Source organism: Talpa occidentalis, unplaced genomic scaffold (assembly GCF_014898055.3).
Source record: "Talpa occidentalis isolate TD23 unplaced genomic scaffold, MPIMG_talOcc4v2.1 talOcc4.7, whole genome shotgun sequence".
Taxonomy (NCBI): domain Eukaryota; kingdom Metazoa; phylum Chordata; class Mammalia; order Eulipotyphla; family Talpidae; genus Talpa; species Talpa occidentalis.
In genome coordinates this window covers 87,748,063-87,762,784 of record NW_023605083.1, presented here as the reverse complement: position 1 = coordinate 87,762,784, position 14,722 = coordinate 87,748,063, and the positions used below count along the sequence as shown (strand labels likewise).

Sequence of the window (14,722 nt, the reverse complement as noted above, 5' to 3'; positions counted from 1 at the left end):
GAATACCAACAACTCAGATAACAGCAAAGAAGAAGCTGCTCCAAGTTCCAAGGGTGGGCAACCAGGCAGGTGAGGAAGACCACTGTTTGTGCCTCAGAAGCTAAAGGATAAGAGTGTTCCAGAAAGGATGGGATATTATAATGTGTTAAACAGAAGTGAAAAAAAATTAAGTCATCTCCAATTATGAATTCTATTATAGAGACTTGGAGAATAGAGATTGTAATTTTCAGCATGAGAGTGATTCAAAGTATTCCTTTTTTTTTTCAAAAGTGGGGTACAGGCCAGAGTCATGGGGCGGGGAGTGGGGGGGAGAAGATTCACCAGAGAGAGAGGGGAGCAGAACAGACAGATGTACCGAAAAACACCGCTGAGGGGAGCAGTGGGCTAGACAGGAGAGGTCTGCTGCGCCATGTGGGTTGCTCCTGGCTGGCGGGGGATAGAACTCACAACGCAAAGGCTGTGGACAGCTTCACAGCCCTGCGCTCAAGCCCCTGCACTAACAGGGAGAACGTGATACGAAGTATTCTTACAGAATGCTTGACAGAATTATAGAAATAGCTTCACTTTTATATTCAGGTTTTAATAGACTCTATTGTTTCATCCTAAAGATACTGGACACGCAGAATGACAGGGGAGAATCAGACAGTTGTCACCGAGTTCCTCCTCCTGGGCCTGCCCATCAGGCCAGAGCAGCAGAACCTGTTCTATGCCCTGTTCCTGGCCATGTATCTTACCACTGTCCTGGGGAACCTCCTCATCATCGTCCTCATCCGCCTGGACTCTCACCTCCACATGCCCATGTATATGTTTCTCAGCAATTTGTCTTTCTCTGACCTCTGCTTCTCCTCCGTCACGATCCCCAAGATGCTGCAGAACATGCAGAGCCGAAAGCCTTCCATCCCCTACGCCGGCTGTCTGACCCAAATGTACTTCTTCCTGTTTTTTGGAGACCTGGAGAGCTTCCTGCTGGTGGCCATGGCCTATGACCGCTATGTGGCCATCTGCTTCCCTCTGCACTACACCAGCATCATGAGCCCCAGGCTCTGTGTGTCCCTGGTGGTGCTGTCCTGGGTTGTGACCACCTTCCATGCCATGTTACACACTCTGCTCATGGCCAGGTTGTGTTTTTGTGCAGACAATGTGATCCCCCACTTTTTCTGTGACATGTCTGCTCTGCTGAAGCTGTCCTGCTTGGACACTCGAGTTAACGAGCTGGTGATATTCATCATGGGGGGCCTCGTCCTCGTTGTTCCATTCCTACTCATCATCATGTCCTATGCACGAATCGTGTCCTCCATCCTGAAGGTCCCTTCTGTCAGGGGGATCCGCAAGGCCTTCTCCACCTGTGGCTCCCACCTCTCTGTGGTGTCGCTGTTCTATGGAACAATCATTGGCCTTTATTTAATCCCTTCATCTAATAATTCTTCTGTTAAGGAGACTGTCATGGCTATGATGTACACTGTGGTGACCCCCATGCTGAACCCCTTCATATACAGCCTGCGGAACAGAGACATGAAAGGGGCCTTGGGAAGAGTCTTGAGCAAGAAGAAAATTCTCCTCCATCCATAATGGTAACACTCAAGAGTTCTTATGTATTTTATCTAGCATGTGTATTGATATTAAAATTAGAGTATTGATCCAAACTTGTTTTTTTACTTAGCAACTTTATGTTAACTGGCATACTACAGGGAGGTCCCTCAAGTTAGTTTTTGTGGTTGGAGAAAGATAGGGGCCTAATTTAATTCTTTTGTATCAGTATCAATCCTAGCACCATACTTGGACACACTATCTTTTCTCCATTGAGTATTGTGACTCCCTGATGAATATTAGTTGACTGTAGGTGCATGAATTTATTTCTGTTTTTTTTTTGTATACTGCTCAATTCTTTTCCATTGTTTTTAGGTCAGCCTCACACTGTTGATTACTCTAACTTTGTAATGTAGTTTCTAATCAGGAAATGTGATGCCTCCAGTTTCTTTTTTCCATCTCAGAATTGCATTGACTATTTGGGATCTTTTATGGTTCCATATGAATTTCATATCAATAAACTCAAATGAAAAGTTGTTTCAACATTAAAAAATACCTCTAGGGTGCAAGGTGTGGTGCAAGAGTTTAAGTCTCAGCACAATGAAACTATCTGCTGCCACTGCAGCACAAGTCAATCCCCGGCCAGGGAGCTAAACACATGGTACAGCAGACCTCTCCTGTCTTGTCCACTGCTCCCCACAGCAGTGTATTTCAGTACATTTGCTTGTTCTGGTCCCCAGTTTTTCTCTGATGAATCCTCTCACCTCCTGCACCTCTGGCCTACACCCCCGCTCTTACATGCATAAATAATTAAAGTAAATCTTAAAAAAATACATCTAAATGATCATGTTAACAGACTAAAGAAAGAAGACATGACTAAAAGAGACTTCATGATGTGAAACTTCAAAATCCATTCAATTAAATATATTCCAAACTGTAATTCTGTGGAGTGTGTATTCTCACTACCAAATGATTCTGTGCTACAAAAAATGTATCATCCATTGATGGTAATTGTGCAAAGATAATTTGATAGAAAACCATCTTTTAATGAAGAAAATCACTGTCTATACCTCACAGTCTATACAACAATTCACTTAAAATGAATAATAATATGCCCAAGTATTTGCATGAGCACTGAGAAAGTTCCCCATGACACTGTGTTCCATGGCATCAAAAATGTCCTGGAGCTGGACCAAGTAGCGTGAGAGGTAGATTATATGCTTGGGGATCTCAAGATTATATGCTTGGGGCAAATTTGGAGTGAGTAAAGGAAATAGAACCCTTAGTCAAAGGGAAGTACAGGAGAAGCCTCCACCTGACCCTGGGTTGCTCACAGGCTAACTGGTAAAGCACCATGGTCTTTCCCAATACCTCATGATCAATTGCAAGGAAAGGAAGAGCTGGAAATGGAAGGAATCTGACACGTAGAGAGAGTGGTAGAGATGGTGGTGGTGAGGTGACAGTAAGGTTTTCATAGAGAAGTAAGGGCTTACATGCACTTCAGTGGGATGCAAATTGTTTTCTTGCTTGCCCTGAGGAGGGGTTAGCCATCAAGTAGGAGAGAATATCTTTTCTCTAATCCCAGTCCTTCCTATATGTCTGCATAGGGTTGGGTCAAAATAATTTGAAACTTGTTAAATAAAAAGGCTTAACCCTACCTTTGGGGATATCCATGGGGAACTGGGTTGTAGTGAGAGGTTCTATCAACTTGGGAATTTTTCTAAAATATGTGTATTTCTGGACAGTTTGATCAAAGACCACTTATGGCTTCTTGTTGCCTATAGAACAAGAAATACTTCAAATCTCTTAAAATATTTTTGGATAGTCACCACTGGTCCCTGCTTATTCTTATGGCTTATTTTTTTATTATTATCATCCTTCAACTCCCACATGGCAACTCCAGTCCCACAGGACCAGTTCCTGTCCACTCCTGAATATGCAGTGATCAAGCATTCACAGAGATTCTCTCCATCCCCACCTTGATCCAGAGCATATTCAGGTGTGAGGGGTGACTGTAATCACTCACTGCTCCAGTGACAATTTATCCTAGAGATGTCCTGGGTAATTACTTTGTCTAATGAGTTCCTCAAGTATCTGGACTCCTGTGGGAATCAGGGTCCCTTAGGTCCAAGGAGGTATGAGAAGGATGTTGCAGATGCAGGTGATGACTGCAGAGGCTGTTTCGCCTGTCAAGTGAATAAAGGGGAGTAGGGCTTTGGATCAGGGTCCTGGAGCTGCCCTGAGACACACTGGGTAAGTTAGGCAGAGGGTGAGTGGGCGGGTCCACTGGCATCCTTCCAACCTGAGGCTCTTGATGTCCCAGGTTGGAGAGTTTTTCAGGTATGTCCCTTCGCTTCTCACCACTCTGCCTTTCCCAGATTTTGCACATTCTAGAAATATTTTGAAGAATGTTCATCAATGATGATCTTGTTATCACTAACAGCATTCATAAGTGTAGCTGCCCTATAATGTGTCCTCACAAGAGTACAAGTTAGTCATAACAGTAGCTCACGAGCCATGCTTTCGTGAAACTGTGGACCCCTTTTTTTTAATTTCAGAATCACCTGGGAGCTTCAAAAATGGTGCAGAGGCCTCCTCTCAGAGACTGTGATTGAATTCATCTGTGGGGAGGGGCTGCCTCATCTTTGCTTCTGAAAGCAACATATATCCTTTAATGGAATGACTCGTCCGTGGGTCACAGCTTGGGCATTTCTTGGTGCTAATGAAAAATGCTGGAGCTGCCTATGAGTCAGAATCAGTGAGTTGCCAGAACTCCTGTATGATTTGCATGGACATTAAATTTAGAGGCACTGCCCCAGGTGACTCCCCAGTGGAATCCTGTCTGAGAACTACTGACTCAATGGGGAAGAAGATAAGAGGCTCCCGGCATCATCAGAGGCAGCATCTGCAAGCGCTATCTCTGGGATGTGATCTGTCGCCATTAGCTCCATCCCAGAGGCGGTCCCGCTCATTACCAGGGAGCAACACAGGGGATGCCAGGGGTCCTATTTTCCCTACATGTTTCTTCCCACTGTAATGCCAGCGTCTAAATTCCAAGATCAAATTCTATTCATGTGAGTGGATCAAGCAACTTTAGCAGGGAGTAATTCCCAGCAGATGGACAGAATTGAGTCTTTTTAATGAAAGATCTTCATGATCTTTCAGACTTTTCCTCTATTTATCAGCATTGAGACCCCATGGGTGTAATCGTCAGGGTTCTCAGGAAAATAAGCAATAAGAGTATACATCACTACCTCTATAAACAGACATCTGTATATATCATCTCTACTAATAATACAATATAACAAGCTACTCTAACATTTCCATGCATATGTAAGTACATCTATACATTCTGTAATAAAATGTCAAACAGTGCTCAACAGTTGAGGTTTTAAGTTCTTACTATGAGAGGCTGTATTAAGCGTAGTGATTTTATTTTAGAAGCCATTTCATCCGGAGGGTATATGTCTCCACCTGAAGGAGAGCGCGTCGGCATTTAGGACACATCTGCTCATCCAGGAGCTGTGGCAGCCTGGTGGTCCTGCAGGGGGACAGAGCCTCTCCTGAATGCTGCTCACAGTCGGGGGCAGGACAGCTGTGAACAACCACCCAGGCTCTGAGTGTGGGAGGACAAGACCCTGGTAACAGCAGCAGGTTAAGAGGGGACAGGGCAGGAATAGCTGAGTAAGTGACGTGTAATATACCTGAAAGGTAAGTAGAGAAAACCAGGCGAAGAAGAAGCAGAGGGAGGAAGATGCCAGGCAGAGGAAGAGGAGGCACAGGAGGCTGGAAGTAGGCAATGGCGACTTTTCAGGCCAGTGCTGCTGGGAGTGGAATGTGAGTGTCATCTTGGGACAGTGAGGATGTGGCATGGCTAAAGGTCAGGTCATAAAGCAACTTTTGTGCCCTTGAAATAAGTGTTGTCTTTCTCTTAAGAGTCCTGGGGTGCATGTATACTTCAAGGAGAAGAATGATCAGAATTTCATCTTAGGATATCAGTGTGAAGAGACTGAAGGAGTGTGAGCATGGAGGCAGGGAGATGAATTTAAGACAAGATATGTTAGCTTGGTCCTGGGCTTGCCATAGGAGTGTGTGAGAAAGAGAATTAAGTGGCAGAAACTACAGGACTTGATTGATTTGGTGCTGATGATGAGAGAAAGGATGAAGCAGAAAAATACTCTGAGCACCTAGATTGTTATCAAAATTTGGGAAACTAGAGAGGAGAGAGTTGGGAGTGAGTAAGGTGAGTTTATGAGTTTCTTTTGGGGTCTTATCTCAGGTAAGGTTATTTTGGAGAGGATGGAATATTACATATTAAAAAGAAAAGAAGAAACAATTTCTGATTATCGAGATTCTGGTAATAGAGGTTTGGAGAACAGAGATTATAATTATGTGATGACAGTGATACAAGTATTTTTGTAATAGACCATGTGTCTTAGATGTAAGTTCACTTTTGAATTCATTTTAATAGACTTTCTTATTTCTTCCTAAAGATACCAGACACACAGCATGACAGGAGAGAATCAGACAGTTGTCACTGAGTTCCTCCTCCTGGGCCTGCCCATCAGGCCAGAGCAGCAGAACCTTTTCTACGCCCTGTTCCTGGCCATGTATCTAATCACCGTCCTGGGGAACCTCCTCATCATCGTCCTCATCCACCTGGACTCTCACCTCCACATGCCCATGTATATGTTTCTCAGCAATTTGTCTCTCTCTGACCTCTGCTTCTCCTCCGTCACGATGCCGAAGATGCTGCAGAACATGCAGAGCCAGGTCCCTTCCATCCCCTACGCCGGCTGTCTGACCCAAGTGTACTTCTTCCTGTTTTTTGGAGACCTGGAGAGCTTCCTCCTCGTGGCCATGGCCTATGACCGCTATGTGGCCATCTGTTTCCCTCTGCACTACACCACCATCATGAGCCCCAGGCTCTGTGTGTCCCTGGTGGTGCTGTCCTGGGTTGTGACCACCTTCCACGCCATGTTACACACTCTGCTCATGGCCAGGTTGTGTTTTTGCGCAGACAATGTGATCCCCCACTTTTTCTGTGACATGTCTGCTCTGCTGAAGCTGTCCTGCTCGGACACTCGAGTTAACGAGCTGGTGATATTCATCATGGGGGGCCTCGTCCTCGTTGTTCCATTCCTACTCATCATCATGTCCTATGCACGAATCGTGTCCTCCATCCTGAAGGTCCCTTCTGTCAGGGGGATCTGCAAGGCCTTCTCCACCTGTGGCTCCCACCTCTCTGTGGTGTCGCTGTTCTATGGGACAGTCATTGGTCTGTATTTAATCCCTTCATCTAATAATTCTTCTGTTAAGGAGACTGTCATGGCTCTGATGTACACTGCGGTGACCCCCATGCTGAATCCCTTCATCTACAGCCTGCGGAACAGAGACATGAAAGGTGCTTTAGGAAGAGTCTTGAGCAAAAAGAAAATTCTCCTCCATCCATAATGGTAACACTCAAGAGTTCTTATGTAATTGATCTAGCATGTGTGCTGGTATTAATATTAGAATATTATCCAGACTTGTTTTTTTTACTTTGAACTTTCTGTTAACCGGCATGCTCAATAATTATGCAAAAAGTAGAAATAATAAAGTGGGGGTGCACAGTTGAACAGGAATGTGCACAACAGTGACACACTGGCAATTTCTAAAGAAGCATTTTAAGGGATTTTTCTGATTCTGTTTGCTAAACAACTAATTTATCATTCGTTAGTTTTTTGTTTTTGTTTTTTGCCAAAACTCTGCTTGGGATAGTCATCTGTTCTCCCTGGTCAATACACAGTAAAACTTACACACCTCACTTTTCTGCCTACCTCTGCTAAAGTGAAATTTTCATTGTTGAATGCATATTCTTTACCTCTTTCTGAGTAAGGGATCAGATCATTCTATCTCTTAACCTTTTCTCCCTGGTTTATTTTCATGTTTACATTATCTGTTTGGCATGACATCCTCAAGTGGACTGTCTATCTACATTGCTACAGTAGTTTAGTTTATTTACCTGGGAGCTAACTCACCTTGTGGCACCTAAATTTACTCCATCAATTGATGGGGAGTAACTCAGAATCTGGCTAACAGCTTATATTTGGAATTTGTCAATACACTTTATACCCTTTATTTATTCTACTTTGTGATGATTCCACAAAGGAATCCTAACACCATTTTAAGACTAAAACAATGTAATATTTGATGACTTGCCAAAGTCCAAGGGTGGGTCGGTATTGAACTTATTTAAAATCTCAGACTGTCTGATTTTAGGGTTTCTTCCCTCTTTTTTCCTCCACATCACAAACAAGGGGCACCACCAAAGCGCCAATAATCCTCCATCATGCTCCATTGGGCCCCATCTTCTCTGGTTGCCTCAGTTTTGCAGTCAGATGTCAAGGGTTGGTTATTGCTTTGATTTTGTCTAAGCATTTGTTTTGTTTTTTCACCTTCCACATATAAGCGGAAAACAATCTTTTCATTGACAAAAGTCGCTGTCTATTCGTACCTCACACTGTATGTTACAATTCACTGAAAATGGATTATATGCCCAAATATTTGCATGAGACTGAAAAATTTCCCCATTGCACCTTGTATTTGTCTTTCTCCTTCTGACTTATTTCATTTAGCATTATCCTATTAGGTCCCACCCATGTTGTCACAAATAGCCAAGTGTATCCTTTTTTTTTTTTTAATAGCTGTGTGGGATTCCATTGTGTGTGTGTGTGTTTGTGTTTGTGTGTGACATTTTTATGATCTATTCCTCTGTTCATGGACACTCGGGTTGTTTCCATAACTTCACTATTTTAAATAAGGCAGCAGCAAACTTGGGAGTGTATACATCCCTTCAAATAGTATTTCATTGTGCAAACACACACACACAAGTAACATTTCCCTGTTAGTTATCTTTATCCATTTATCTGTCAATGAGCCCTGACATTGTTTTTATGTCCTGTCTGCTGTCAATAATCCTGCAGTTGAACATGAGACTTCAGGTATGTCTTCAAGATGTTAATTTAATATCATATGTATACACCCACAATGAGAATTGTGACAGTAAGGCTGTAACAATGTATATTATCATCAACAGCACACAAAGTTTCATTTTTCTCCAAATCCTTGCCAGCAGCTGTGAGGTGGTGCTTCATGGTTGCTATGATTTTCATTTCCCTGGGTTAATGATGTTGACTACCTTCTCACATACCTGTTAGCCATCTTGGATAAATGACTTTTCAGGTCATTTGCCCATTTTTGTAGGTGGGTTATTTAATTTTTTCTATTGAATTGTATGAGTTCTTTATCTATTTTGAAGATTAGCCTTTTATTATACATGGGGTTTGCAGATAGTTTCTCCTGTTCTATGGGTTACCTTTTCATTTATTGGTTGTTTCATTTTTGTGCAAAGATTTTAATTTGATGTAGTTCCACTAATTTAGTTTTGCTTTTGTTGCCTGTGCTTTAGGTGTCATAAAGCATATCAGACAAAAAATCATGCCAAGACCAATGCCAAAGAACTTTCTCCTTAGCTTTCTACAAATAGATTCATGATTTCATATCTATGCTTAAATCTTTAAGCCATTTCAAGTTAGTTTTTGTGGTTGGAGAAAGATAGGGACCTAATTTAATTCTTTTGTATGTCAGTATCAATATCCTAGCAACATTCATTGGAAACACTATCTTTTTTCCATTGAGTATTGTGATTCCTTGTCGAATATTAGTTGACTGTAATGCCTGAGTTTATTTCTGGTTTTTTTTTTTTTTTTGTACACTGCTCGATTCTGTTCCTTTGGTCCTTTTTTAGGTCAGCCTCACACTGTTTTGATTACTATAGCTTTGTAATGTAATATCTAATCAGGAAATGTGATGCCTCCAGTTTCCTTTTTCTTTCTCAGAATTGCATTTTATATTTGGGATCTTTTATGGTTCCATATGAATTTTACTTATTTATTTCTAAGGATTTATTTATTTATGATACTAGTGCTAGGGGACAGGCGAGAGATGCAGGGGGTGAGAGGATTCACCAGAGAGAGAGCAGGGAACAGAACTGTAGACTGACTGAAATACAGTGCTGAGGGAGCTGCGGGTGAAACAGGAGACACCTGCTTCGCCATGTGGGTTTCTCTCTGGCTGTTTGAGGGCATGGAACTCATGCTGCAGAGGCTGCGGATTGCTTCAGTGTGCCGTGCTTAACCCCTTGCACCACACGGAGGCCCTCCATATGAATTTTATAATAATCTCAAGTAGAGAGTATTGTGGAACTGAAAAGTTGTTTCAACATTAAAAAATACACCTAAATGATCATATCAACAGACTAAAGGAAGAAGACATGATTAAAAGAGACTTCATGATGTGATACCTCAAAGTCCATTTAATTAAAGTTATATTCCAAACTGTAATTCTGGGGAATGTGTATTCTCACTACCAAATGATTCTGTGCTACAAGAAATGTATCATCCATTAGTGGTTAATGTGCAAAGATAATTTAATAGAAAACCATCTTTTCATGAAGAAAATCACTGTCTATACCTCACAGTCTATACAAGAATTCACTTAGGGCCTCCCCAGTGGCGCAGCGGTTGAGCGCTGGGTTGCGAAGCTGCCCGCAGCCTCTGCAGTGCCTGTTTGATCCCCGGCTGCTCCCCGGCCACTGGAGGAGGGTCCCGCATGGCGCGCAGACCTCTCCTGCCGCCCGCTGCTCCCCTCAGCAGTGTACTTTGGTCCTTTTGCCTGTTCTGCTCCCCGCTCTGGCTCTGATGAATTCTCTCACCCTCCCGCGCTTCTGACTGTGCCCAGTGCTTGTATAAATAAATAAATAAATAAATAAATAAATAAATCTTAAAAAAAAATTCACTTAAAATGAATAATAATATGCCTAAATATTTGCATGAGCACTGAGAAAGATCCCCCTGACACTGTGTTCCATGCCATCAGAAATGTCCTGGGTCTGGACCAAGTAGCAGGAGAGGTAGAAGTGATGTGAGGTGCTGTCATTTGGCACCTGTAGGGTAAATGGTTTTTGGGTTTTTCTGCCCTCCCACCATTAGGATTGTCCTGCCTGATGTGGCACCTGCAGTTGTTATATTGTTACAAACAGTCTTATTTACTTCTGTGGGCCATGGGAGGGGTATTGAGAGATAGTCACCAAGAGAAGCAGAAGCAGGAGAGAGGCAGGAGAGAGAAGGGGTGAAAGAGGCCAGAGAAGCCCAGAGTGAAGATTTGCATAGGGCCTGGAGGCCTCCTTGCCTCCTGGCTCCCGGAAATCCCTATGTGCCATGTATCTGCTTGCCGCAATGCATGTAAAACTCAATAAAAGCCTGAGAAAGCCACCGAGGGCTCCAAGACTCTCCTTTACCCATCTGCCGGATCATAGATAATCTGCTCAGTGGCCATCCTGCCCCTACAGCACCTGCTAAAGGCTAACTGAAATATATTCAGAACTAGTTACTGCAGTGTGGCTGGAATAAGAGATGAGGCTGAGAGACATGAAAATGACACTCAAAAAGTGTCCCAGGATTCCCAGGGGAAGAATACTTCTGCCAGGGGAAGTAATGATGAGTTTTTTGGATTGGAAGTTGAGGCTACCACCTGAATTTTTCGTGGTTCTCATGTGAACCAGTATTCAACGAGCAGGTTTCCATTCTGCCAGGTGATTATATAGATTTCCCAGGGAAAAACAGGATTGCTTTGTGCAACTGGAGCAGAGAGGACAATGTCTGAAATTGTTGGGAATTATTTGGGTACCGCTTGTTATTTTTATGTCCAAGAGTAATGTTAATGAAAATGACAACACCCAATTGGAAGACCAATGAGGATGCAGATTCCCCAGAAATGAGGATTGGCATCACACCACTATGTATAACACACAATCCAGCTGAGACGATGACCAAGGAGAACATGGAACTAGTAGTGAAAAAAGTAGGTTATATATGTTACTTCTAAACTTATGTTGGGATGCAAACTTATGAGTTTCCCAGATGTAATCTGAAATCATCCTGCATACACATAAGGCAGGAAGAGAGGAAGAAAGAGAGGAAGAACCCATTCTGGGTTGGTAGGTGGCAGTTTTAATGAGCAAGGGAACTTACGTATGAGGCTTCTCTTGGGCACTGCAAGGCGAGTATATTCCACCCTCCCTGCCAAAACTATTAAGTTTATATAGAGGCCATAACTGGCTAAGGCATGTAACCTAACCAGATAATCTCAATATTACAATACCCTGCCACCTCAAGATTATATGCTTGGGGCGAATTTGGAGTGAGTAAAGCAAATAGAACCCATAGTCAAAAAGGAAGTGAGGGAGGAGCCTCCACCTGCCCAGGTTCACTCACAGGTCAACTGGTAAAGCACCATGGTCTTTCCCAATACCTCATGATCAATTGCAAGGAAGGGAAAAACTGGAAATGGAAGGAATCTGACACCTAGAGAGAGTGGTAGAGATGATGGTGGTGAGGTGACATTAAGGTTTTCATAGAGAAGTGAGGGCTTAGATGCACCTCAGTGGGATGAAAATTGTTTTCTTCATTGACCTGAGGAAGCATTAGCCATAAAGCAGGAGAGAATATCTTTTCTCTAATCCCAGTCCTTCCTATATGTCTGCATAGGGTTGGGTCAAAATAATTTGAAACTTGTTAAATAAAAAGGCTTAACCCTACCTTTGGGGATTTACATGGGGAACTGGGTTGTAGTGAGAGGTTCTGTCAACTTGGGAATCTTTCTAAAATATGTGTATTTCTGGACAGTTTGATCAAAGACCACTGATGGCTTCTTGTTGCCTGTAGAACAAGAAATACTCCAAATCTCTTAAAATATTTTTGGATAGTCATCACTGGTCCCTGCTTATTCTTATGGCTTTTTTAAGTTATTATTATCATCTTTCAACTCCCAAATGTCGACTCCAGTCCCACAGGACCAATTCCTGTCCACTCCTGCATATGCAGTGATCAAGCATTCGCACACAAGATTCTCTCCATCCCCAGCTTGACCCAGAGCATATTCAGGTGTGATGGGTGACTGTAATCACTCACTGCTCCAGTGACAATTTATCGTAGAGATGTCCTGGGTAATTACTTTGTCTAATGAGTTCCTCAAGTATCTGGACTCTTGTGGGATCCGGGGTCCCTTAGGTCCAGGGAGATATGAGCAGGATGTTGCAGATGCAGGTGATGACTGCAAAGGCTATTATTCATGTAGTGAATGAAGGGGAGCAAGGCCAGGGTCCAGGTCCTAGAGCTGCCCTGAGACATGTTGGGTGAGTTGGGCAGAGGGCGAGTGAGCGAGTCCATTGGGATCCTTCCAACCTGAGGTTCTTGATGTCCCAGGTTGGAGAGTTTTTCTGCTATGTCCCTTTACTTCTCACCTCTCTGACTCCCCCAAATTTTGCACATTATGGAAATATTTTGAAGAATGTTCATCAATGATGATCTTGTTTTTACTAACAGCATTCATAAGTGTAGCTGCCCTGTAGTATGTCCTCACAAGACTACAAGTTGGTCATAACAGTAGCTCATGAGCTAGGCTTTCATGAAACAGTCTTCTCTCCTTATCAGCATTGAGACACCATGGGTGTAGCAGTCAGGGTTCTCAGGAAAATAAACAATAAGAGTATATATCACTATATCTATGAATAGACATCTGTATTAATGAATACAATATAACAAGATACCCTAACATTTCCATGAGTATGCAAATACATCTATACATTCTGTAATAAAATGTCAAATGGTGCTCAACAGTTTAGTTGTAAGTTCTTTTTTCTTTTTTTTTAAAGATTTATTTATTATGCATACAAGAACAGGGGTACAGGCCAGAGATGCAGGGGGTGAGAGGATTCAACAGAGACAGAATGGGGAGCAGAATAGGCAGGTTGAGTGAAATACACTACTGAGGGGAGCAGCAGGCAAGACAGGAGAGGTCTGCTGCTCCGTGTGGGTTTCTCCCTGGCCGGGGATCAAACTCATGCTGCGGTGGCTGCAGATAGCTTCATAGGCTGCGTCTTAACCCCTTGTGCCACCAGGGAGGCCACAGGTTGTAAGTTCTTGTTATGAGTTAATTTATTAGGCATAGTGATTTTCATTTAGAAGACGTTTCATTTGGAGGGTCTATGTTTCCACCTGAAGGACAGCCTGTCAGCTCTTAGGATGCACCTGCTAGTCCAGGCGCTGTGACAGGCCTGGTGCTCCTGCAGTCACAGGGAGACAGGGCCTCTCCTGAATGCAGCTCCCAGTCTGGAGCAGGTCAGCTGTGAACAACCACCAGGCTCTGAGTGCGTGAGGACAAGCGCAGGACCCTGGGAACAGCAGCAGGTTTAGCTGCCCACTTCGGGAGACAGGGCAGGCTTAGTTGAGTAACTGATGAGTAATATGCCTGAAGGGTAATTAGGAGTGTGTATTCTCACTACCAAATGATTCAGTGCTACAAAAAAATGTATCATCTGTTGGTGGTAAATGTGTAAAGATAATATAGTAGAAAACCATTTATTGAATAAAGAAAACCACTGTCTATACCTCACAGTCTATACAACAATTTACTTAAAATGAATAATACGCCTAAATATTTGCTTGAGCACTGAGAAAGTTTCCCATGACATTGTGTTCCACGACATCAAAAATGTCCCAGAGCTGGAACAGGTAGAAGAGTAGTGAGGTGCTGTCAGTTGGCACCTATAAAGGCTAATAGAAGTATATTCAGAACTGGTTACTGCAGTGCAGTGTGGCTGGAATAAGAAACGAGGTCAAGAGACATGAAAATGGCACTCATCTACAGCCTGCGGAACAGAGACATCAAAGGTGCCCTGGGAAGAGTCTTTAGCAAAAAGAAAAGTTCCTTTTACCTATGACAATAAAGCTTGGGATGTCTACATAGTTTATTCAGTAAATGTGCTGATATTAATATGGGAATATTGATCTAGACTTTTTTTTACTTTGCAACTTTGTTAAGTGGCATGCTAAATAATTATCCAGTCAGTAGAAAAGATGAAGTGGAGGAGCACAGTTGAACAAGAAAGAGGATCCTAGTGACATGCTGGGAAGGTCTTCCATTTGGTTCTTCTGGGGAGACCCTGAGGAAACATAGTTTTAAAGTTTTTAAATGATCTTTCTGACTCCATTAGCTTCACAACTAATTTATCATGTGTTAATTTTTTTTTTAATTCAAAACTGCTTCAAATAGTCATCTGTTCTCCCTGGTCGATGCACACTAAAACTCAAAC

The 14,722-nt window shown here is 42.7% G+C and overlaps 2 protein-coding genes across 2 annotated transcripts; both read left to right on the top strand.

Moving 5' to 3' along the window:
- The first annotated feature begins 624 nt into the window (after positions 1 to 624).
- On the top strand, positions 625 to 1,569 carry LOC119231481 (olfactory receptor 1E5-like). The gene has a single exon (XM_054688605.1). It carries the CDS (start codon positions 625 to 627, stop codon positions 1,567 to 1,569), a length of 945 nt encoding a protein of 314 aa, XP_054544580.1.
- A 4,467-nt stretch (positions 1,570 to 6,036) lies between these two features.
- Positions 6,037 to 6,981, top strand: LOC119231480 (olfactory receptor-like protein DTMT). Its single transcript, XM_037493216.1, has one exon. The coding sequence runs from the start codon at positions 6,037 to 6,039 to the stop codon at positions 6,979 to 6,981; it is 945 nt and encodes a 314-aa protein (XP_037349113.1).
- Positions 6,982 to 14,722: the final 7,741 nt, after the last annotated feature.

Coding starts and splice junctions, on each gene's coding strand:
- LOC119231480 (XM_037493216.1), top strand. CDS start 6,037: ATGACAGGAGAGAATCAGACAGTTGTCACTGAGTTCCTCCTCCTGGGC.
- LOC119231481 (XM_054688605.1), top strand. CDS start 625: ATGACAGGGGAGAATCAGACAGTTGTCACCGAGTTCCTCCTCCTGGGC.